General features: G+C 41.4%; 1 protein-coding gene across 2 annotated transcripts in view; it reads left to right on the top strand.

Moving 5' to 3' along the window:
• The window catches only part of GRIN3A (glutamate ionotropic receptor NMDA type subunit 3A), a 60,599-nt gene that overhangs the window by 10,602 nt on the left and 24,638 nt on the right, over nucleotides 1–25,359 (top strand). Inside the window, exons 2-4 of one of the 2 annotated variants that reach the window (XM_085529841.1) lie at nucleotides 17,007–17,611; nucleotides 22,701–23,748; nucleotides 24,354–24,934. In XM_085529841.1, the coding sequence (XP_085385967.1) occupies nucleotides 17,007–17,611; nucleotides 22,701–23,748; nucleotides 24,354–24,515 (1,815 nt within the window). In that variant the 3' untranslated portion in view covers nucleotides 24,516–24,934. Of the gene's footprint in view, nucleotides 1–17,006; nucleotides 17,612–22,700; nucleotides 23,749–24,353; nucleotides 24,935–25,359 lie in introns of those variants that run through there. The other variant, XM_015849825.3, reaches the window with a different exon arrangement.

Raw genomic sequence — 25,359 nt, 5'->3', positions numbered from 1 at the left:
TTTTAATGTCGTTGCAGCATATTGTGCTGGCCAGATGGGAGTATCCAGGGGTTTAGTATGAGCACATAAAATCAAGCAAGGCTGCAAGAGAAGGTGCTGCTTCGCTGTTGTCTTTGCTTCCTCTTTTCCAGCTATACTGTTGACACCGGTGATGCAGAAATTAACACCCAGAAGATGTGCTCAGGACCCAGAAGATGTGCCCAAAGGAGTTTGGTGCCATCTGCAGCAGAGGTTGAAGTAGTTGAGGCTTGGTTTTCATGAGGCATGGGATGCGGAGCTGAGCAGCTCAGCCTGATCTGGTGCTCTTACACTGCTTGAGGCTGAAGGCAGGGAGAAATGTTGGGAGCAGCCTCCCCTTCCTGGCTGCCAGGCTTGCTCAGGATGTGAGCAGATGTGTGATCAGTGCAGCTGACAGGCTCTGTTCAGCCCTGTGCATTTCTCAAAGAGAAAAAAAAGAAAAAAGAATTATGATCAAACATGGCATCAGTGCTCATTTCCTGGGGAGTCTGGGGAAAATAAGACTGTTAATCAGCTCTTTAAAAGTTCATGTAAAAATGTATTGGTATGGAAACATGCTGGATAGACTGGTACAGCTAATGATACCCTGGTGGCCTCTGATGAGGTATCCCGCCTCCAACAGTCAACCCAGGGAATGCAAAATGATCATTATCCAGTCACCCTTATGATCATCCTTTTATACGCATGAATTACTTACTTAGTACAGGCTACTTACACACTTGTTAATGAAAACCAGCTTTTCCATTGTAAGACCTGTAAGATCTCTTCAGAGCATGTAATCCCTCTAAAAGTGTTTATTTCAGATTCATTACGCTGTGTTTTGTGTAATGTAGCCTTTTACTGCATAAATAGAATATCCTTCAGAGTAGAATACCTGTGGGAAAAGACTCCTTAATACCTAAACTTTCATTTTTTTTATTATTTTTTTTTCCTGAGAGAAAGATGAGCGAGTGATCTGTTTCAAATATTGCTGCCCAGAATCTCCAGGAATCCTCAAATTTCATTCAGCTGCACTGTTTTGTTCCTACTCTTCCATTTTCAATGCAGCTTTCTTCTTTCATCCTCTCTTAGCTTTGCCCACCGGTCTTTGTACTGAATACTGTATTACACTGTAGGATAATACAGATCCTAAATTAACAGTCTTGACTCCAGAAAAAGACCGCGAGGCTCTATTGTGATACAGATGATCAGCAACATAAATTGCTCATCACTCACTGTTCGTCACATTTTCTGAAGAGCACCAAAAATAAGACACTTATTTATAAATAGCTTAGCCTGCTAGTTTCCAGTGGAACTGAATTTCGTATCTTCCCACCATTTTGACAGTGCATATAAATATGTAACATGTAGTTATGTGAAAGTTAGCTGTTCCACGATGTCCTCTGTGGGCATTCACAACCCATCCGGGTTTGAAGCAAAGGAATAAATGGCAAAATGAGGCTTGTGGGATGCAGCATGTCACGTTATTAGCATAAGAAAGATGCCTTGCTTAGAGAATGGGAGCTTGTTGCCCAGATCGTGCTGTTCTTGTATTCCTCCCCAGAAGTGCACTTTAAAAGGAAAATGAATTAAAAACTCATAGCGAATAATACATCTGATAATTGCAGACATTTTCTGCATGAAAAACACCTGAGGTTTCAGGAACAAGGATGAACAATAAAGGCATTGGGTATAACTGCATCCTCCAGCCTTCCAAAAATTTATGTAAATGCTTCCTCTTACCTCACTGGCTTTCAGTAGGGACCAGTTTGAGATATGGTTTTAGTTGCTTGGCTAAGCCACATGGTATTTTTTTTCCCATCCAGTCCAATGAGCATGAGAACTGAGATATACTTGGAAACTGAAACTTGCAAATACTGAAAGTGTTAATTTCTGGTGTTCACTCTCTATGAAATTCTGTCCTGACGCAATTTGATTGCTCCAATGAAAGGAAACGTTGACTACAAGAAGAGCTGTGTGGGTATCTGTAGTTGTTTCTGTTGCATTTGCTATTATAAACAAAAGGAAACTAATACATTCAGACTTCCTGTTCTCTTAAGCATGATCTGGCTTTGCTGAGAATGAGGAATTGTCTAACAAGTCTGTGGCTTGCTACTGTGATATTTAAACTATATTCACAATTGATCTCAACATGGCTATCAACATTAACCTTTAATTTTACATGTATGTACCTTATTTTCACCAGAGATTGCCTTCACTTAAAGATGTGTAGAAAGCCATTCACTGAATAAAACCAAAGATACTAAAGACAATCCATCTTACTGTGGATCCTACATACTCTAGTGTTATAAAAGCAAATGCATGTCTTCCAAGGGGTACGCAAAATTATTGCCGATCTTATTAGTGAATAACAACCAACAGGATGGTTTATTATTGTCAGTTAGAGGGGAAGAAATAAGAATTCCATGTAGCCATTGAGCAGATGACTATAATCCAGCCTTCTCTAGCTGAAGCTTAGAGACTTGAAGGGAAGTGTGGTGGGGTAAGGTAGTGGACAGCCAAACATCTTTAGTTGGAAGTTTAACAGTCTGCAGCTATTCAAATCAGTGTTCCTAAGCACGTACTCAATCTCCAGTCAATTGAAGAATGGTGTCCAAATAAACACTGCTTACCTTGCCTTCATTTCAGGAAAGAACCAAAACAAGCCTTCCACAGAAGATGCTGCTCTATATGCTTCTCCCTGCCTTTTATCCTCGCAGCTGCCTGACTGTTTCACTCCTGTTTATTAATAATACATTGTGGTGTTCTGCGTGGTACCACTGAGGGCTTTAAGCATGGAATTTTGCAGAATATTTTAGATCCCTTGCTCAGATGGGGCAGTGCTGCTTTTGTATTGATGCAAAATACCGAAATTCAGAGCTTGTGTTATTTTCACCTTTAGCCCCATCCCAAATCACTGAAACATGTAGAACTATAATTTATCTTTTGAAAAACTGACCAAGACTTGCATTCAGGTGCTGGAGCCACATAAACAGAGAGAGAAAAGTGAAATAGGAAAAAAAAAAAAAAGGAACATGTTCCTGTTTCTCTGAGAAATATGCTGGTTTTGTGGTTTTAATTATAGGTTCCCTCCCCCTGAAGCAGCACTGTTTCCTGCAGCTTCGATCATATGTTTCTGTCAAACTCGTAGGAGCAGTGCTCTGTCATCCCTTCCCTTCAGGTTGTCTGGGGGAATTAGGTGCTTCTCTGCAGCGCTAGCAGTTGTTGAGGGAATTACGAAGGCTTGCTGAGCCAGAACCCACTGACGTGTATTCCTGATCCCTAAGCGTAGTTCACCACCAGGCTGCACAGTCGTTGTGCATTATCTGCATGCACACAGACAAACTTGAGCATCTTGCTGGGATTAGTGAGACACGACACTCTTGTATTTTATCACAACTGCTTACCCGTGTCAGAATTCCAGGGTGTGCTTCATTTTCACTGGTTCTTATCCTCTCTGTTAGGAGGATACAATCACCCACTCAAGGAGCAGAAATAGTGCATGACTAACTATGTCATGGAACAAATGATTAGCACTAAGTAGTTTGTGCTAGCTGTTTGCAAACAATCCACATGCCGACAATTATGCTGAAGCAATTTTGTGAATACCTAACTCGGTGCATTTTGCATAACTCAGGATGGGCTCCTGGATCGTTTAATCTGTAACTTTTGGTAAATTTGCTGGAGCCCTTCCTTCATTGGACATTGTGCTGGGAGCGTGGACCACAAAGCCATCCTTAGCGAGGGCTGTGGGAAGAGTGGTACCTCTCCAACGTGTTGCAGCTGTGTGGGTTTATATGTCATGGAGTGCCAGGGAGGGCAGCCACTTGCAGGCGGATCCACAGAAACAGCCAGTGTTTGTGGTTTTGCAGTAATGCAAGCCAAGGTGTTGATTTGCCCCAGCTGTGCCCAGCCCACATGCAGAGATCCCAGTCTGACTGCTGTGCGTCAGAGCACTTGTTAGGTTCATTAGAGGGAGATGAGGGCCAGCTCGTCATCCACATGCTGACGTTACAGTTAGTGAGCTGACCTAATGAGCACCAGGTGCTGATGCAAGACTTTGTGGTGAGTAAGAAGGCATCTCGTGTGTTGGCACAGAGCTCAGTGCTGAAAAGAACTTATCGGTTCCTTTGGTGCAGAGTATTTGAGAGTATTTTGTTTGACAGAAATGTGCAGCCCTCCTGGATCCTAAAGCACGGGGCTCTTAAATATAAATACCCACCATACTCGGGTAACTGGTAGTTTAAAGTGAGTGGAGTGTTAGTCGGTTGTCACAAGGGTGTGAAAGTGCAAAATGACCTCAAGGAGGAGATGTATTATTTTATAAGAGGGGGAATATTGAAGTAGTGGAGATTTAAAGGGGCTGCAGCAGAGGGTGAGTCAGTATCGAAAATGAGATTGGTAAAGCCTGTCACCTTGTTCCTATGCTACAAAACATTCTGCCCATCAATAATACCCAGCCTGTTGAATGAACAGTATTACTTTCGTAATTATATGTATATGCAATATATATATTTCATAATACTGACCTACATATATTGAACTTATCTATCACCACAGGCTTTGCTGGTCAGAGCATTATGCTGAATTACTGTTGTCCATTCACTGATGAGTTTCTTGTTAACAGAGAAAGGTCTAATATTTCTTTGACACCATACAGACTTCCTTTTTTTTTTTTCCAACTCTTTGCAGTGCAGTAGCATTCATTTGGGTGTGTATGCTGAGGGGAGCTGGAAGCTAGAAGTGCCACTCCAGAAAGGATGGTCTGAGTGTCCGTGTTAGGTGCTGGTAGCTCTAATCTGTACAAATAATTGTTCACAGTAGAGAGGTAAAGCTACTATGTATGTATTGTCAGGTATTCAGATTAGAATATTAGATTCAGAAGAGTAGATCACTACAAGGAGCTGTAAATGTCCACCTGATTGGATATTGTGATGGCTGGTGAATTCTGATGAATTCTTTGAGCCCCACCCCGTGTAACTGCTCTGCACGCTACCTTTACAGTAATGTCCGCCTTGATCACATTATGGTTATTGGTAAGTTGTTTACGCACTTAGAATTAATGAAGTCGGAGTATCCAAGTGCTTGCTAGGCATCAGGTCCTGATGAGGCGAGCATCACTGAGTCAGTAAGAGGAATCCAGAAAGACAGACCAGTGTGCTGTGAATAGAGCAGTGGTGCTGATGTCCAGAATACTTAACAGTAACTCATCAAATAAATGTATTTGTTACTTTGTTACTTCACACATTCTTTTATCTGCTGAGGCAGCTGTGTCTGGTGTGGGTAGAAGAGGAATTCTGAGCATCAGATTCTGCTTCTGGCAAGATCTTGGTATATCCTCTAAGATATGTGACTTAACCTCTTCTTTTTTTTTTTCCTTTTTTTTTTTTTTTTTTTTCCCTTTGTCCCTTCAGATCCCTTTCTGTGCAAAGGGATGTGAAATATTTATCTTGCTGTAAGTTGCAGGACTTCAAGGGCAGAAAGCCACTCCACAAGAGAGAAACTCAGACATGCTGTGGTGTCCGTACCCTGTGGTGTTTACTTATGCACTTCAGCAGGGCCATCCTTGTCTTGCAGAAAGGAGCTTACATGCAAAGGGAGCACAAAGCAAAGCAGGGATTTCAAGTGGGACTGCTCAGTTGCTATACTTGACACACAGCCAGGGTATCTTCCTCCTCCTCTTTTACCTACCATCTCTCTCTGCCTTGGCAACAGCACTGTGCAGTCAGTCACACACTTCTGTGGGAGGCTGCTGTGTGCTTGGTTGGAAGCTTAAATGCTCCTGCCTTTGCTAGCGAGGGAGCTCTGGACTGCAGGATCACACCTTGTTTGTCTTCTGCATGACCAGAAGAGGAATTTGCAGAGAGCACAACAAAGCTGCTGAACTTTACACTTGTCTTTTGTTGTTTTTTTTTAAACATTGGTGGCAGTTGTGTTTTTTGTTTGTCTGTTTGTTTTCTCTGTTTGTTTGTCCATGATAATGAATTCAGGATTAAGAGAGAAAAAATTGAAAGTAAGTGTAAGTCACTGAGCTTTGCTGCGTTTTCAGAAGTCATACTTCCATCTCCTATTGAAGGAATGTAAATCTGCAGCCCAGAAGCTAAGCAGATTCATAGAATCATAGAATGTGTTGGGTTGGGAAGGACCTCAAAGTCCATTAAGCTCTAATGCCCTGCGTTGGGCTGATTGCTCCCCACTGGATGAGGATATCCAGGGCTCCTTCCAACCTGGCCTGGGTTGCCTGCAGGGTTGGGGCACCCACAGCTTTTCTGGGCAGCTGTGCCGTGGCCTCACCACATTCTGAGTATAGAATTGCTTCATAACATCTAACCTGAATCTCCCCTCTTTTAGTCTAAAGCTGTTCTCCTTGTCCTGTCACTATGAGACAATATAAAAAAACTGTATCCTTCCTGTTTATAAGTTCACCTCAAGAACTGGAAGGCTGCTAGCATTGCCCAGCTGGTGTGGTTAAGGGAGAAAAGAAACCTGGCAGAGAGTAGGACTGGGGTGCTCCCAAGGAAATCTCTGCATCTAGTAGAGGGAAAAAAAAAGGAATCTGCAGGATTTGTTTTTGAGAAGAGCTGCTTGATGTAGTTTTTTCCTTCTCGCCCCCTTCCCCTAAGAGCTAATTATAAGTCTTTCTAATTTCCCAGCTTTCTAATTAAATCCTCGGTGTATTAAATAAGAAACCTCAAGCAGAGATTTTTAAATGCTGTTCCTGATTTTAAGCCAAGCAAGTACACACAGAATTCACCTTAGAGCCATGATTTACATGTCTAGCCTCATAAAGATGAACTACTAACTTAATTCACCCTGGCCTCTATTAATGGAGTTAAAGAGATCGGTCTTTGCAAGCTTAATTCTCAGCTTTCCTTCATACAAAAAATCAATATAGAGTAAAATGCACCTGCAGGTGAAATTAATCCTGTGCAACATGCCCAGAACAAGGCCCAGCACAGAGGATCGATGGTGAGCTGGTGCATAAAATCATAGAATCGTTAAGGTTGGAAAAGACCCATAAGATCATCACATCGGACCAGCAGCCCATCCCCTCTGTGCCCACTCACCATTTCCCTCAGAGACACATTTTTTTGAGGACCCAAATCAGGGTCATTTCTCCCACTGGACTTTGCCATGAATCTTCCAGTGACTGCTCCATGCATAGCACGGCAGTGCCAGGGGTGTAGTCATACAGGTGCTGAGCTGTGGCTGGTCAGTGCGCTGGAGGAGCAGTATCCAGCATCCTGATTTCCTCCAGGGCAAGGCCTCAGGAAGAACAGGAGAAGCTTTTTGGTTAGATTGCTCCCTCTTAGCATTTGTTTCCAAGAACAAATAGCTTAACTTCACTGTGCTGGGCTGCAACCACCAAGTGGGGCTGCAGAGCTTGTTGGCAGGCTTATTGTCATCTTTAAAATAACAAGGCACAGGACGCAGCTCCTGCGAGCACAGGGAATGCAAATGCGCTAGGCGGGTTGGAGATATTCTAAGCAAGGCTGGAATTAGACCAGTGGGTGGAAAAGGTGCTCCAGTTTTTGTTCTTGCTGCCTGTGTTAATGGTGAATAAAATCTAATTGGATAAAGTGCTGTGTGGGTACATGGGGTACTTAGCAGCTTTTGTAGACTGAGATCAAGCTTCTTTTCCCTTCATAAGGTAAAATAAAAGGCCAGAACCAGCCTTTTCTGTACTCACTGCCCTCATATTAAGCTTTTTTTTTCCTGCGTTTCTTTTTGTTCTGTGAGATTTTTGCTCACGTCTGAAAAAGCAGGTGATACTGAAAGCAAACTCACAGCTGCATGTGCTTATGGAAAAGTAGCATTTCCTTATGATACACTGCAGAGAACCCATCTTGCTGCTGGGAAGATGAGGTCTGCTGTTACCAGGAGAGTATGGGAATGCCATTGCAAGAGCCCTTCTCACAGGGGAACCTGGCACAGCTGATGTGCCAAGGAGCACAGTGGGGAACAGCGCTTGGCAATATGCATCGTAATTACAGCCTGGGTTGCCAAATTCTCTGTCAACTTTCACGTTGTGTTAATGGTAGTCCTCAAGAGCGAGGCATTAGAGCAAACACTGTGTGCAATTAGCGTGAGCTATGGAATATGCAAAGCCAAGAATTTGCTGTTAGTCTAATTAAAGTCCTAGCAGTCTAATCAAAGTAGTGTTATTGGTCCCGCTGCAACGATACTTACAGACAAATTATCCAAACAGAACAGCTCATTCTCAGCAGTGACACAGTTCAAGTTATTATACATTCGCTTCTGCTATCTCTTGTCACACCTTTCTCAGCACCTTCCCATTCGTCTCTGAATCCGGAGGTCAACATCACAAATCTCCTCTAGGGAGCAAAGCAGATGCATTTGTCTCTTCAAGGAGTTGCTAAAGGGAATTCTGCTGATCTCCAAAGGTGGGACTGTTATGTTGGTGATGACAGTCTGTTTCTCCTGAGTTTTCTTTTGGCCATATTTATTTGTTTGCTAGTATTGTCTGTGTATCTGCTGTACTTGGCTGCCAGCTTCTCATTCATTCACAGTTACACCTTATCTGCACATCTGTTGTATATGTAAGCAGGATACTTGTTCTTTGCTCTCTTTAAAGCAAGTTTTAGCCGGCTCTTTAAGCAGTAATCTCTTAGTGACCCGTAACTGACCATTGGTGAGTAGTGATTTTCATACCTGACACCTCTTGTGCCATCCTGTGCTTGCAGTCTGCTGTCATCCCGTGGTAGTGCTTATGGGGGTCCTTGACACATCCTCTCCTCATTTTTTATCAGCAGCCTTTGAGGTGTGATTTCTTCATAAATCAACTGACATGTTACTATGGCAGCCTTATCTAAAGTTGCTAGTAATCATTCTAAAAGAATAGTAAGAAGAGTTCTTCCATTCAGAGACACTCAAGGAGTGCTCTGGTAGCCTCCTAAACTATTATCTTCAAGGTAAGACAGCACTTCCAGTGTGTTCTAAGAACTGCCTTACAGCAACCTAGCCTTCCCACACCGTGCTTTAAGGACCAGAACACAGGAGGCATTCTGTAACTTCACAGCCTCGGAGGTCATGCACTGTCCTCTCCCTGGTGCTGCCATGGATTTGGTTCTGCTGATGGTGTCACTGTTGGACACCCAGCTATTCTGTCTGCACCAGACCACGCCACATTGCTTTAAGGGAATGAATTATTTTTACTGAAAGCTGTTTTCGAACTTCCATGCTTGTAGTGCTGTTCAAACTCCTGAAAGATGTGCCTCTCTGGAACTCGATGAGGTCAGCTGTAAGAAAATGTATTACTGGGAAATCACACTGCAAACAAAGCCTGGGGTAGGACTGGCAAAGAGCAGCATACACTTGATGGTATGTGCTTACCTATCTGTCACGGCTACATTCTGTAACAGTGCTGAACTTACAGAAAACAATGCTGTGCTGTACTGAGTTGTCCACTGTGGCTAATACTTGCATTTAATACTCCCTGGCATCTTTTATCCAAATGCTTACAAGGGCTTTGCAGATGCTGATTATAAATCACAACTTCTTTCCGTGGAAAGGAGGACTCTTCAGGTAACTGTTCAGGCAAGGAAGGAACAAGCAGTCATTTAGCAAATGCCATGAATTAATAGCCCAGTTAAGAGCAGCCAGTAATAATTTGGATTCTCTGCAAGGATTGTGGGCTTTAAAAGCTAGCGAATACCTAATCTTCCACATTTCTATTTCCCACTTACATTAGTAGAGCTCTTGGGAACCGGATTAACAGACAGGGACCAAGCCACCTTTCTCCCATGCCACAGACCGGAGCTGATCCTCTAGAGCACCGTACTGGCATTTTAATGATGGGGGAAAGCCTTTTATGGAGAATTAGTGCAACTCCCCCTGGTCTATTTGTGTTATCAGTCATCTTTCTTCTGACAGTAATGACATGTTTTAGGGAAGGAAAAACTATTTTGGCTCTTGACATCTGTATGAAATATTCTCTGCTGAACTTTGAATGTTGGTTATTCCCCCCCTAGAGCAAAGAACACCTTGAAGTTTTTGAAGTAGTATTACTTAAGATAATTTATAAATGGCCATGAAGATAAATAATGGGTCTTTCTTTCCAAGAACAGCTGAATGTTCTTATTTTATATTGCCTGTTTGACCTTGTAGAGAACTGTACTTACTCGGATTAGTTTAAAGTTTTTGTATGTAGTCATTAGGGATGTTAATCAACCCAAATTCATGACTGTCTGGTCGAACAAGAGGAGTCATTCTGAGGACAAACTAAGACAACCCTTAAATTAATCTTTGTTTTTGTTGTTGTTTCTTTTTAAATCAACAGTTAGTGCCTCGTTAGGATCTGCTGATAAGTGCTGCTTGGGCAGTTGCCAGGCGTGTTTTGCTGTAGGAATACGAAGGGCTTTAGCTAGTTCGAACTGGCTTTTCTCTCTCAGAAGCTTTGAAACTGCCTGCAAAAAGATATTCTTTCTTTGGGGATCTGCGCTGTTTCAAATTACGGTCTTGTTCAAGCAGGTGTAAACGTGGAGAGAGAAGATGTGCAAGACAATAAAAAAGAATTAGTAAAGTCATCCTCTTCTTTGGCCAATGCAGAAGAAATTCTTTGCTTGACAGTGGCTTGTTTTACATAGATGAATAGTCCTAATCATCTGGGTCTAGGATTTTCTTCCCCAGAGAAACACAAGATGAAGTTATTCTTCTGTTTAAATAGCAGAAGAAATTGGTATTTTTAATCATGCTGATGCTGTGTAAGTAGATGTTTAAGTGTTTTTCTGGATGAAGGCCTGAAGGCTGAATGAAACACTTAGTGATGTCCATGAGAAGCCTTAGGGGGTTTAGCTGGGGCTGGAAAAGGGCCAGAAGCAGCATTAGACCACGGTTCCAGCATTTGATACCAAAGGCATGCTAGGCTCTTTGGACTAACAAGTTAGGCACAAAAATGAAAGGCTGAAGGTATGGAGAGCTGTAAGCTCCCCTTCTCACCATCGGTGACTCTGTTGAAGGGAGACGTGCTTACACTTTATCAACTCCTCACCCATCTCCAGAATGCACCAGCAGCCGCCTTCTGGCTGGTTGGGCAAACAGTGGGACCTCTCCGTCTAGAGCCTTTCCTGCTCTCTGACAACTGCCAACACAAAACCTCTTGAAGTATTGCAGTCTCCAGCTATCAAAGCAAAACCAAAATATTTCATAGCATCTTTCTTTTTGGTATGTAAGGAAAAAGAAATACTTAGGCACTTAGTCTGTAGGGAGCTGGGTATCGAGCCTAAACTTTGTTGTTTCAATCACAGAAGAAAGAGCTGCTCAGTTTTTGAAGCTCCAGCATCAGCTTGCTCACAGCTGCCATTTAGCTCTGTTTGTAAAGCTGTGAGTCCCCACAGCTGCACTGAAAGCCAGAATGTTCTTTTTTTTTCTGTTCAGCAGAGGTTTCTCTGATGTAATTATATAACTTGTTTTCTCTTTTGTTTCTTATCATAAATGTGCATTTGAATACTGCCTTTGTCCCTGAGAATCAGTGGGGAATAATATTTTCAGTGTATTATTTGTCTTTATGATTAGCAAAATTTATTCACATACATGCTTTTAACTCTGCTAATGGATCTATCATAATGTCAAATAAAATGTCACCATGGCCATGTGGAATTAGCATTACAAATTTGACTGAAGAGTTAAATGGTCAGGTCCTACAGGGTACAAGTCAGTCTAGCTCCAGGCATTGATTATGTCCTCAAGATTTTCCTTTACTGAGAATGGGTCTACAGATGACTGAAACAGCCTTGAAGATCTAATTGATGAAATGCAAATCATGCATTTGGTGTTAAGCGAACCTGCTATCTCAAGTATCTCAGATAGTGAAACTAAAAATTGCTCTGGTTTCAGTACTGAAGGCAAATAAATTGTTACTGTCTCTTTTTGTGTAGGGAACTGAAACACATCAGGCCACATAGAGTTCAGTGTTCTGTGATTGGTTTGGTCTGAAGCCCACTGGAAGTCAGCGGAAAGACTGTCAGTATCTGATCCAAAGGTGATTAATCAGAAGATAAGAATTCTAGGCTCGTTAGTTACCCAGAAGACGTTGAAGTCAAGTCATCAAGGCTGGTTTATAAAACATGAGCTAATTACGTGCAGTAAGAAATTAAGTCTTCATAAACATTGAAAATGCTTCTGCTAGTTGAGACTTTGTAAATACAAACACATCATTAAAAGTAAATTCCAATTAACATTATTCAGGTGAGTTTTAATTTTCTGTGTTATGTAGAGAGAAACTGATGCAAGTCATTCCACCTTTAGTGACAGCTTAAAGTAAAATTGAAACAGAGCAATTGATTTTCCATACAAGAATTAATTGACGGTTTAACTGAAACAGTCAAACTTTACTAATTTCCAGAGTCAACTAATAAAGCTGTCTGCCTAAGAATTTTGGTAAGGATGGATGGGCACAGTTCAGTACACTGATATCATCTCATAAATCTTCTGTTTCCTGATATGTAAAAAGTTATACACGTCTAAACTATCATTTAAGTTGTCAAAAGCCTTTGCTCTGAAATTATGCAGCCTCAGTGATTGCTATTGAATCACTGAATAGGCAGTTTTTGGAAGTTCTTCATTAAAAAGCAGTAATTTTTTAGTTTATAGAAAAATGAATCGTCAGGAATAGATAAAAGCTCGTCAAAGTCTGTGTACTGTGTGTATACATGTGACTTTAACTGTGTAATGTTTTCAGCCCCTCTAGGTTTATTTGCATCCTACAAATGACAAATAAACCTTTCAAAATAAAGTTAAGAAGGTATTAAATCCAAATATCTCTGTGCATCACTGAATCATTTATTGAAAGGTTCTTCCCTTGCATACAAAAATAGTAAGGTCAGACAGAGTTTCTCTATGTGAACCCTGTAATTGGGTGCGTGGTGAACCAGCCAGGCCCATCAAGTATCCCTATGTAGAATCCCAATCACAAAGCTGACATTAACTGCTAGTAAAGATCCTGTAGTAGTATCAGAAACAATTGATGAAGATCAAGATCATCAAAGGGGTCTAATGAAGGAGCTGATCAAACTAGTCCAATTAATTAAATGCGATGAACCCTCCTTCTCACTTGTATCATCAAAAACCTCAGCTGTTAAACACAAACGCTTTCCACCTGGCCTTGGATGTTGCTGAGCAGGAGAGGTGGCCAGTGCTTTATCTTCATACTGACTCATGGATGGTAGCAGATGCCTTATGGGGGTGGTTACAGCAGTGGGAGCAAAATAACTGGCAAAGGAGGGGTAAACCTATTTGGGCTGCTGGACTGTGGAAAGACGTTGCTGCCTGAAGAAAGAATATGGTTGTAAAGGTGCATCACGTGGATGCTCACATGCCCAAGAGTCGGGCTACTGAAGAACAACAAAACAACCATCAGGTAGATCGAGCTGCCAGAATTGAGGTGGCTCAAATCGACTTGGGCTGGCAGAACAAGGGTGAATTATTTCTAGCTTGATGGTCCCATGAGACCTGAGGCCGTCGAGTAAGAGACACGACATATAAGTGGGCTAGAGACTGAGGGGTGGACTTAAGCATGGATGCTATTGCACAGGTTATTCATGACTGTGAAACATGTGCCATAATTAAACAAGCCAAGTGGATGGAAGCCCTCTGGGAGGAAGGGCGATGGCAAAATTATGGAGCTCACTATATCACCTTGCCACGATCTCGCAGTGGTAAGTGTTATGTTACCATGATGTTTGTTTTCTTGAGCTCAGCTCCCATCTCCCTATTCCTTTTCCTTTTTTCCCTTCCCATTTTTGGGGACCAGGTGTCCCACAGGCCTAGTGGATTGACGAGTGGCTGAAAGTAAAGTAGAACACAAATACCTTCTAGTTGATTTTTCTGTATGTCATTGTACCAGAAAAGTTGTGAGTATGCCAGGCAAGTTTGTAGTCAGTTCCCTTCAAAATACTGTTTAGTCCTGATATACTTCGTACTACTTTTTCAGGGCTTAAAGTTTACCTTTCAAGCATGCTAACAAGGAAATAATCAGTTAATCACAGTGCTAGTAATTGCTTGTGTAGATGTGCCTGTTGACTACAGAAAATGATAACTAAAACTTATTAACAACCTCTTAAAAATGTTTGATCTAAGCAATTCACATCCACTCAGAGAATCATAGAGTGACAACTGTTTGAATTGGAAGGGAGCTCTAAAGGCCATCTCCTCTAACTCTCCTGCAATGGACAGGGACATCTATAGCTAGATCAGTGTTCTCCGAGCTCCATCCAGCCTGACCTTGAGTAAGGAAGTGTTTCAATGCAAGAACAGTCTGTTGGACCACAGTGACACATCTAAGTATTTTCACATAAGAAAGGGACCACTGTTAAAACTTCACAGGACTAAATCTTTGCCTGAAGTACTGTAGAAGTTCATCTTCCACCTGAGACTATCCACAGGTGCAGTGGAGCTTGTCTTCATCTGCACTGCTGAATAAAGTTATAACCAGTTTTCTAGCCCCGAAGGAAACCTTCTCTTTATGTGCTCAGTGCTCTTGTTTCCTCTGGGTACGATGTGATCCCCAGTAGCCCCAGTATTTAATTTTTACCCATTGTCTATCTTTTTTGCTTCAAAAGTGTTTTGATATTTGCAGTGTTTAGAAGAACTGTGCTGTGGACTGGAGGAAATCTTATGTAGCGTGCAACAGTGCATTAACACTGTGTTTAGCATGGGGGCATATAGGTCTAGAGATCTCTGAACCTGTTGGGTGAGGTGGAGCCCCAGTTCTCTTGCACTTACCCATACTACTGGGTATAATGGTACTGGGAATAATCCCTCAAATGCACTGGAACCCACACTGCCACTGCAGGGCACCAAGGAGAGCCACTTGGCATGGACTCTCCTAGAGCCCTGGTGGATTTTATCTTCTATATCTGCGTGTACACTGAAGTGGCTATGAAGCTATTGAGATGCTGGGCTTGTGAATGTACCAGAGAGTTTTGAGTTTCCTGATGCAGTAGGTACAGGTTGTATGCTGTCATCTGTGTGTGCAAAATGTTCTTGAATAACTCACTTGCAATTGAATGACTTACTTCTAAACAAAAAAATTAACTAAGTCAGTAGGCTTGGGAGATTGTTTGGAGGCAGATTGTTTTGTAAAAAGTGACCAGACTTACTTGTTCTTGGGCAGAATACACAAGTAAAACCTCCTATTCCTTTCTGTTTCAACCAAGGGAGAAACTGGAGTTAATTTATTTTATGAGCTCATAATTTTAGCCCAAAAAAATTGTCTTAATTGAGTTTTTAGACACTAATTTATTCAAATCAGCTTCCAAAATCCAGGTATTATGTGCAAAGCATTTTTTTACTGTGCTAATCGTGTATTTTAATTAATAGGCAATGTTTAGCTTAGAGCTCAGAGTCTGCACAGCTTAGCTTCTTGTGCATTCAGTAACTTGTCCTTTATCAGAGTCAATCCTCTTGCGTTTTATTGGCAGTACATGATGTGCATTGATTGTGGTCACTGATCTATTCAAGTAGCTTGTTTATGTTTCTGTGTAAAAACAAGCCACTGGTACCAAAACCAGGAGGTAACAAAAGAGCTGAGAGCTTCTTCAATTAAAGTATTCTCATAATCCAGCTTTGAATTTCAATGATCTGCTCAGGAAAATGCATGATGAGTTCATGTAGCTACAAATCAACACAGTGAAAGCTTGCTGCTTTTAAATGGTGTTCAGCTCTTCTGTTTGTTTGGGGATTTTTTGTTTGGTTGGTGTTTCTATTTGCTGCATTCTACCTCTTGCATCTAAAGTGGAGAGCCAGGGTTTCATTTTAGTGCATTTCTGATTACTTCAAATTTAGAATGGTATTTCTAAGATCCATCCAAGCTGGAGCCTGTAATGAGCACTAAAATACTGCTAAAATCAAAGGACAGCATTTTATATTAGCTTTAAACAGAGTAAAAGTCTGGTTCCCTCTCATATACAGTACTTGTTATCTACCTAAAATGTAAGAGCATGAGGAAAAGACCTGAAGTCACCTGGAGTGACTTAGGAATGGATAGAAAGATGATGAAATTCAGGAACCTGTGTAGGATAATATATAATCTGAGGGGGCATGAGTGCCAGCAAACGTTGGCGTGAAGTCACAACAAAGATCTGACAAGCCAAATCAAATCCTGAAACTGACTTCGTAACTGGCTTCAGAGAAAAGCTACACTGAGGACTGTCAGCTTCTGAGCTGAAACCAAGCAGATGAATTAACCTCATATCCTCCCTCCTTTCTTGGAAAAGATGCATCAGAAGGCAGTGTTGCTGGGAAATGTGACTGGTTACGTTCTATTCTATCATCAGTGACATAAAAAATACAAGTATGGAATGCCTATTTATCAAGTATTTTCCAACTCAGATAATACAGAGTGTTCACATCTTCGCCTTTTGCACATTCAGTAACTAGCCCCTTACAGAGGAATTAATCTTCTCAGGCTTTATTAGCAGTACATGATATGCATCGGTTGCTGGTGATGATCTGTTCCATTAGCTTGCTCATGTGTCTTTGTAGGAAAAGTCCACTAATAATCCCCCAACCAAAACCAAAAACAAAAAACCCACAAAGCAACCTGAGAGTTCTTTTTAATCTTCATTTACTTTTTACCAAAGCACTTGACTGTGTTCATTGAACTTAAGCATTATTGCCATGATTGAATGCAAATAATAGTCTTACTTTCTCATACGCTCTGTTAGAAGAAAATGGAATTCAGTGATTGAGAATGCCAAGAAATCTAAAAGTACGAGAGGATTTAAAGAAATCCAAATAATTGGAAACAGGCTCTATGGTGATTATTGAAGTTGACTCAGATTCTAGCCCAGGAGGCCCTTGATTCACTGTCCATGTAAGTTGGGTAGGTCTATGTTTCCCAGTTTCTCACACCATTACCTAGATGAACAATTGATTACTTTGAACAACATGACTGAACATGTAATCCTCACGTAAAAAAAATCAAGAAAATGCATTAACTCTGGTTCTAGCTTATTTCTAATTAAAATATTTTGTGTTTTTAACTGCAGAATCCCCTCCACCTGCAAATGAGTTTAGAAAACTCACTGAGCTCTGATGCTGATGTCACGTTCTCAATCCTTGCAATGAACAACTGGTACAATTTCAGCTTGATGGTATGCCAGGAGGAGTGGAACATCACGGATTTTCTCTTCCTCACACAGCAGAGCTCCAAGTTCCATCTGGGGTCCATTATAAACATCACAGCAAATCTCACGTCAACCAATGACCTTCTGAACTACCTACAGTTTTACCTGGAGAGCATCAAAGACACAACATCTACCATGGTCATGTTTGGATGTGACATGGAAAAAACAAGGAGAATTTTTGAAATAACCACCCGGTATGGTGTGATGCCTCCAGAACTTCACTGGATTATTGGGGATTCACAGAACGTGGAAGAGCTGAGGACAGAAGGTTTGCCACTCGGTCTCATTGCTCATGGCAAGACAACACAGTCTGTCTTTGAGCATTATGTGCAGGATGCAATGGAGCTGGTAGCAAGAGCAGTAGCAGCAGCCACCATGATTCAGCCTGAACTAGCTCTTATTCCAAGTACAATGAATTGCATGGACACAGATGAAAAAAATATAACCTCAGGACAGTATTTGTCAAAGTAAGTTTGTTGTTGTTGCTTTTTGTAGCTAGCATTTGTGGTATCAAATAGCATCTTAATTTTCTTTCCCTTTCCAGCCCCTCTTTTTAGCATGGCTGTAATGCTATTAACCCTTACTAATACGTGCATTTGTTTCAGTATTTCTTCCTGCTTCATTGTTCTGGAGACATAATGAAATTTAAACTTAGCCATAGAGGAAGATGAGTCCAGTTGTTGAAAAATATTCTGTTCCACAGAGGATGATTTGTTTTAAAAGCAAGCAGAAAAAGTCCTTGTAACGTATGTAAAGTCATGAGCTGTTTTACATTCAATGACTGGTGCAGATTTTTACCCCTTTACATCTGGTTTGTAGCTCATAGATGTTAATGGATGGGGTTTGGAGTTCTTGAGCCAAATATTTGAGTGTTAGAATATTTTGAGGATTAAGGAAGAGTCAAATAGAAACAAAAGCAACATCAAAACGCTTCTATGTATTTCTTCATCGTTGTTTTCTTCAAAAAAACTAGTAGCCCTTACATGATGAATATGGACTGCTGTCATCAGGTTGTCGTAGTTTTCACATCTATTAAATTTCTTGTTCCTTCATCTTGACTAAGATACTGTGGAAAGCGAAAAGAAAGGTCAGAAGGCAAGGAGAAATCTGTCCTTAGAAGGAATGGCTTGAAGGGGCTGGGGAAAGAGACGTTTTATGGGGAATGATAAAGATGTACAGAATCACTAGTGAGATGGAGCGAGCAAAGATAAGTTGTTCATTGTCGTTTTGCCTATAAGAAACAAGAGAGATGAAGTCAACAGGGTTCAAAACAGATCAAAAGCAGCGCTCCCTACAACTGCACAGTGGTACGGTACAGTACAGAGAGTACATCTGTAAGATTTCTGCTTTAAATTCAAGTAATACTGGCATTTTAAGTGAGTTCAAGAGGAGGGATGAATGAAGTGCCTGCAAGAGAATTCAGAGGGAGCAACAACACACCGACAAATCACAGCAGGGTCTGGAAATGCCTGGAACTCAAAGTGGTTGAGAACTGTCAGAGCATTAGGAGAAAATGTCATACACTTGGCTTGCTTTTCCCCAGGTACCTGCTGGTGGACTGTATTGAAGAGAACACGCTAGATAAACCCTTGGCCTGAATCATGGCAGTGCGTAGTGTATCAGTGAGGCAGACACCTGATGGCCAGTCCTTGTGTATTTGAGTTAGCAGCACAACTATTAATTTATAACAGCAACAATTATTTATGAGTCAGCAGTGGGTGGCTTAATTGTGACCAGAGCAGAGACAAAACTTCTGTCTGGTGAGTAACTGAGTGTTTAGTGACGTGGGTCTTTTTCTGCCTGAGAGCTCATCTGTCTTGGTACGCTGCCTCCGGGCTGCGGTGGCTGGGCATGGGGAGATGCAGAGACATGAGCACTGACTCTGCAGCTGCAACCTGCTGAGTAGCAGCACTTTCCATGCTGGAACATCAGGTCAGTGCTTGTGCACTGACTCTGCAGCCATTTAAGTGACATCCAAGGGCAGAACAGCTGTTAACAAGGAAGCTGTCTGGTCCATGGCAAAGCAGGCTTTTATCGATAAGAGTATGGAATTGGAGGAATACGTGCTTGTTGTAAACATCCCATCTTTATTCCTCCTACAAGAAGTCTGATTCCCAGATCTATTCCTGTTGCTCCTGGGAACATCCCTGTTGGCAGAATGAGATACTAACATTTAAAAGCTTCGTCTTTTCTTATAGCCTTAACTAGTCCCACAGCTTTAATTTGCCTTGGGTAATTTCTCCAGCCTGCTATTTGCTTGCCTGTTCTGGCTCTTGCTTCTGGTAGTTTTTGCAAGAAAGATACAGAATGGCCAAGCCATTGAAATTGAGTGGAAGTGAAAACATTAAATTAAGTCATTCTACAAAGAAGTCTTTGCTAGAGTATAATAACAACCAGTTCTTAAAACAAAGCACAGTAATAAAGGTAGGAAGAAAGCTGAAAAGTGGCACTCTTGGGATTTCTTGGTCAAGCTAAGTAATGCTAGCAAAGCACCAAGACAGCTACCACAGTCTGTCAGTGCAATCATCAGCTCACAGACATGGACACATCGAGGAATTAATTCACTGGGGATCTGTCCCTTCACCTTCTGAAATCCGTGCACATCTTTCTGCATGAACCTGTCCATACCCCTTCTGAAGAGGACCAGCTCAGTATATCAGTATATATACTGATATGTGTATATCAGATAGATATTTCCATTGTGTCGGTGTGATACATGACACTTGTAAGTCTCAGGGATCTCAGGCTACAGGCTTCTGGTCTAAATAATGTAGTCAGGTTCTCAAATCTATTTTTTAAAGTGACTGAGTTTTGCTATGCAGACTGTGGCATGAATTCAGTACTACTGCACGTAGTGCATGCAGAAGATTAGCAGCCAGAGCCTCTTGCAACTTTTACAGAGTGTTGTTGAAATGCATCTCCCACATGGTTCCCCTCATTTATTTTGATTAATGTCCTGTCACTACCAAAAATATGGAACATGCAAATGAGCTGCAAAAGTAAGCTACTACCTCGAGAAGGTAGCAAAGTCGTATGTTTAAATGTTAGTAAATCTCTCAGGTAAATGCTTCCAACACAATTCAACTACAGGACAGGCACAGAGTGCTTGGTTCACTCTCATGGGCATGCTTATTTCTGCACTGAAAGTCAGAGAACACAGTGCATAAATTTCACTGTTCTCGTTCTACCTGTAGGAAATAAATCTAATACATTATTCCATAGCTTCATCTACTCCCCAAACTCCAGGTTTGCAGCTTTCTAACATTCAGGTTGTGCCGCAGTGGAAATTTGGGGCCAAACCAATCAGAACTTTGCTAATTTATACCTCTTAGGAATTTGCATCGCTCAGATTTGGCCTTGTTAACACTAAGGAGTTGTTAACACTATTTTCCATGCTGCTTCTTTCATAATGTTGTGCACAGACACATCTACGCCTTCAATTATTGTCATAGTGATGACCTCAGCATATAAACCCAGCAGTGCTTGTAAGGAAGAAGCTGCACATTTTTTCTTTCTTTCTTTTTCTTTTTTTTTAACAAAGACTGAGGAAAAGAGAGATAGAAAACAAACAAGTTCATGGTTATGTGAACCTTCCTTTAGTGCTTGGGATTGCCTTCCTCTGTAGCTGTTGTCTTGATGTTTACATTTGCAAACATGCACAGACACTGTCAAACAGAGAAGCAGCCTGGTAGGATAGCACCCATCACACATGACTGACACCGCTGGTTAATGAAGTTATGGTCACATTTAGCTAACACTAGACTAAGTGGAAAAGGATTGTTTAAATGTGATCCACAGTCATGCGTCAGTCCTGTTTGTTTTTAACATTTGTGTGTATTTCTGGGCATAATTCTTAGTCTCGGGTAAAGTGTAGTGTATGGATCTGTTGTTCTTAACAGTACTGGCTGTATCATCCTGGCTCATGTCATCGTTTAGGTTGATGCCTGGGCCAGATGATCTCAGTGGTCTTTTCCAACCTTAATGATTCAGTGATTCTAAGGTCTTTCTCCTAACTTAACTCATGGTAGACTTCTTGAGAGCAGTTTTGAAGCCATCACAGAAAAGGCTTTCATACATGCAGCTATACTTGAACTGTATTATTTATTTTCTTAAATTTGTTCTTAGCTCAGGGCAAATATTAGTATGATCTGCACACATGCAGAGTTTTTACTGCTGAAGAGACATAAAAATTTAACAGATTTCATCAGTGCAGTGCAGTCAGCATTGTGCATACACAGACGCTTGCTGCAGGTTAATGCTTTTTGAATCTATTTAAGGTTAGTTTCTTCCCCTCTAGCTATTGATAAACAATTAACACTACTTAAAGTTTATGTCTTGTCTATTGAGGCTGCAGTGACAACTATTCACTTTATACTTCTTTCAATACTTGCTTTCATCTAATTCTCAGAGCTGTTATGACGTGCTACGTTCTACTATGACAGCTAAATAGTCCATCATCTGAATGCCTCTTACTGAAAAATATGTGCTTCGCTTACCTTACACCATATTAGCAGCAATATAACTCTGTTGTTTTGAATGGAATCACTCTACCAAGACTTTCATAGTCGTAACAGGGTGCCTTTGCAGTCCCTGCAAAGTGCACAGCATCTTTCTCATTAACAGAGAGCAGTTCAGCCGGTCATGTTCCCACTCACTTCTCTGCTCCTTTATCTGTATCATTTTAGCATACTGAATAATGAGTTACCAGAAGCTGTGTTATACACAGGTGGATGACAGCTACCAGCAAATGTTGCCAGCCCAATGCAGAGGAAATACTAATACTCTGAAGATCTGGGCTAGTAAATGTCCAAAAACCAAACAATGTGCAGTGCAGAATTCGTATACCTCATGATCAGCTGTACCAAAGTTGCACTTTTCAGAACATTGCTTTTGCAGGTATTTTAATTTATTATTTTTATTATTATTTTAAAGAATTAAGATTTTCTTCTAGGGCAAAGTTTTTTTACTGAGCCCCTTCCCTAATTCCAAAGTGGCTAACAGTGACCACCCAGTGCCAACCGGGCATTTAGAATCTGGGTTGGTTGACTTGAAAGTGCTTGAAATAAGCTGACAGCACTTCAGTAGCCTCTCTTACATATGCTACATCTTACTAAGATGCTGTTATTTTTCTTGGAAGGGCTTTACTTCATTTCCATTCTTCCACTTTCATTCATATTTTTATCTGGGAATCTGACTGCTGATCTCTTTTAAGTTCAGTTGAGAACTACCTATGTTTCGTTTACATATGAAGCAAACGGGCAAAAGCAACTGAAAAAAGAAAAAAAAAAAACCTCTCAATTTTTTTAATAGTAAGTAAATAAAATGCCTTTCCTGAATAGTTTCCATGTGCATTACATAAAATAGGGGAGAGAGCATTCCCAGGTATTTTAATCATAAGTGGCCTAGTTATCGTGGCAGAGGAAGGCTGTGAATATTTAGTGTTTAGCCAGATCTCCTACTCTAGTCCCTTAAACATAAACTCACGGTGCCTGCATAAATTTCAGCATATGTCTTGCGATGTCTGCTTCTGATTACTCTGCTTTCTCTCTCCAACAGGTTTTTAGCTAACACAACTTTTGATGGTCTCAGTGGCCACATTAAGGTGAAAGGCTCCTCTGTCGTCAGCTCAGAAAACAACTTCTTCATCTGGAACCTGCAGCATGACCCTGTTGGGAACCCTATGTGGACTCGTCTAGGGAGCTGGCAAGAAGGAAAGATTGTCATGGACTATGGGATATGGCCAGAACAGGCCCAGAGACATAAAAATCACATGCAGCACCCCACTCGGCTGCACCTCAGAGTGGTAACTCTTATCGAGCACCCTTTTGTCTTCACAAGAGATGTAGATGATGAAGGTCTTTGCCCAGCAGGGCAGCTGTGCCTGGATCCTTTGACCAATGATTCAGCTGTGCTGGATAACCTGTTTGAAACCCTTCAAGGAGGAAATGACACCGTTCCCATTGAGCTGAAGAAGTGCTGCTATGGCTACTGCATTGACCTGCTGGAGAAGTTGGCTGAGGATATGAACTTTGATTTTGACTTGTACATTGTTGGCGATGGGAAATACGGAGCCTGGAAGAATGGTCATTGGACTGGGCTGGTGGGAGACCTTCTTTCTGGGACAGCTCACATGGCAGTGACATCATTTAGCATTAACACTGCCCGCAGCCAAGTGATTGATTTCACTAGCCCTTTCTTTTCCACTAGTTTGGGGATATTGGTGAGGACCAGGGACACGGCAGCTCCGATTGGAGCCTTCATGTGGCCACTTCACTGGACTATGTGGCTGGGGATATTTGTTGCGCTCCACATCACTGCTGTTTTCCTCACCTTATACGAGTGGAAAAGTCCTTTTGGGATGACCCCCAAGGGAAGGAACAGAAACAAAGTCTTCTCTTTCTCCTCTGCCCTGAATGTCTGCTATGCGATCTTGTTTGGAAGAACAGCTGCCATCAAACCCCCCAAGTGCTGGACTGGAAGGTTTTTAATGAATCTATGGGCTATTTTCTGTCTGTTTTGTTTGTCCACGTACACAGCCAACCTAGCTGCTGTCATGGTCGGAGAGAAGATCTACGAAGAGCTTTCTGGAATACATGACCCAAAGGTAAAGTGTGTCTGTTGTTATTAGCTCAGCTTTTTCTTTTTTCCAGTCAAAATTCACTGCTACATAATTTATGGTTTCTTAATAAAATCAGAAAGCGACCTGTCTGCAAGACAGCAGTTACCCTACAGTTAATTATCATCTGACAGCACTTCAGGAGGAAAGTCCAGTGACAGAGGGGTATTTAAGTATCCATTAAAGTGTATGAGTGATTTCAAAGGTCTGAGGTTAGAGGCTGGTTAAGGATTTTTGTTTTGCTGACAGCAGAGATTTTAAGTGGTTTCTATATGCAGTTTTAGGGTTAGATTTCAGTTCTGAAGTCCCTTTGGCTGCGGTTGTTTGGATCAGTTAGGTGATTTAGATCATCCTGAAATTTACTCAGGCAAAATAACCACGCAGAGTAGAGACAAAAGCATGGACACACAACCTGATATTTTAGGTTGGGTTTTGCTAGTGTTTCTGAGGCCTTAATGGTGTTACTGCCAGCATTCTCCATGAATATTAAATCAGAGGAGAACTGACATACTCTGAAAAACTCTACTTTTTGCATCGAATTGGCAGAGTACTTTGCAAGTAGCCAGACTGATTTTCAGTGTCTCTTCTGCTAGGAACTGTTCATGCAGGAACCGGATCACGCAGTAGACAACTTGTCTTCAAGTAGCTCAGAGGGTCCAGTACGTATTGGGAAAGCAAGAAAAAAACGCAGAAGCAGGACTGCTCACACTGCCTCATTCCCAAGGTGGATGAAGGGGAGTTGTGCTGAAATTTAAGCCTCAGCCAAATTCCACAGTCCAGCCATTTTAGAAGACGCTCCTGATTATATTTGCCACTAATTTGTGGTCACGAATAAAAGTGAGCAGAAGGGTTTATGGAGAGAATACATGTCTGCAGGTGACACAAAGGCAGGCATCCTCTCCAAGTGACAGTCCCTCTGGGGAACAGGATGCCAACAGAAAATTTCCCTTGTTTATTTGATGTTTTCAACAGCAGAAGTGTGATTCATGGTATTGTCCACAATTTTATACTGGTAATTTAACTGCTAGTACACAGCTGTGAAACTATCTACCATCAGTCTCAGGTGGCTGAACTGATAAAACATTATGCCAGTGGAACAAATCAAGAACTCCAGAACCAATCGCTTATTTTGCTTTCATAAAATTTATTAATAAAGGTTGTATACATACCTCCACACTGCACAGGCCAAGCTCCATCTTTCACATTAGTAAAACATTGCATTCACACTGATGGCCATCCAGTCTTGACTTTGTGAACATGACTTCAGAATCACTTCCTCCAACATTTAGGCTGGTAATATTTTTTGGAAAGGACAGTGTTTTCTATGGTTGGCCTAAGGCGCTCCGATTTATGACTTAAAGCTAGTGCTTTTCTCCCTCCATAGAGATATCATATATAGTAAATCTGTAATTTCATCAAGTTAAGCTTCAAGAATGCTCAAATCTTGCCTTTGTTTTGTTCAGAGCATACTGGGTGAGTAATTGGTAGGCTTTCAGTCCTTTTTTCGTAAGCCTTAACATGGGCTTGGAAATGAAGTTAGTCCTCTGTTCTTTGCATGGTTATTACCTAAATCATTAACTATCACATAGATTACATCCT

Source organism: Coturnix japonica, chromosome Z, assembly GCF_054131305.1.
Source record: "Coturnix japonica strain WE chromosome Z, WE-NBRP24, whole genome shotgun sequence".
Classification (NCBI taxonomy): Eukaryota; Metazoa; Chordata; class Aves; order Galliformes; family Phasianidae; genus Coturnix; species Coturnix japonica.
This window is presented reverse-complemented; position numbering and strand designations above follow the sequence as displayed.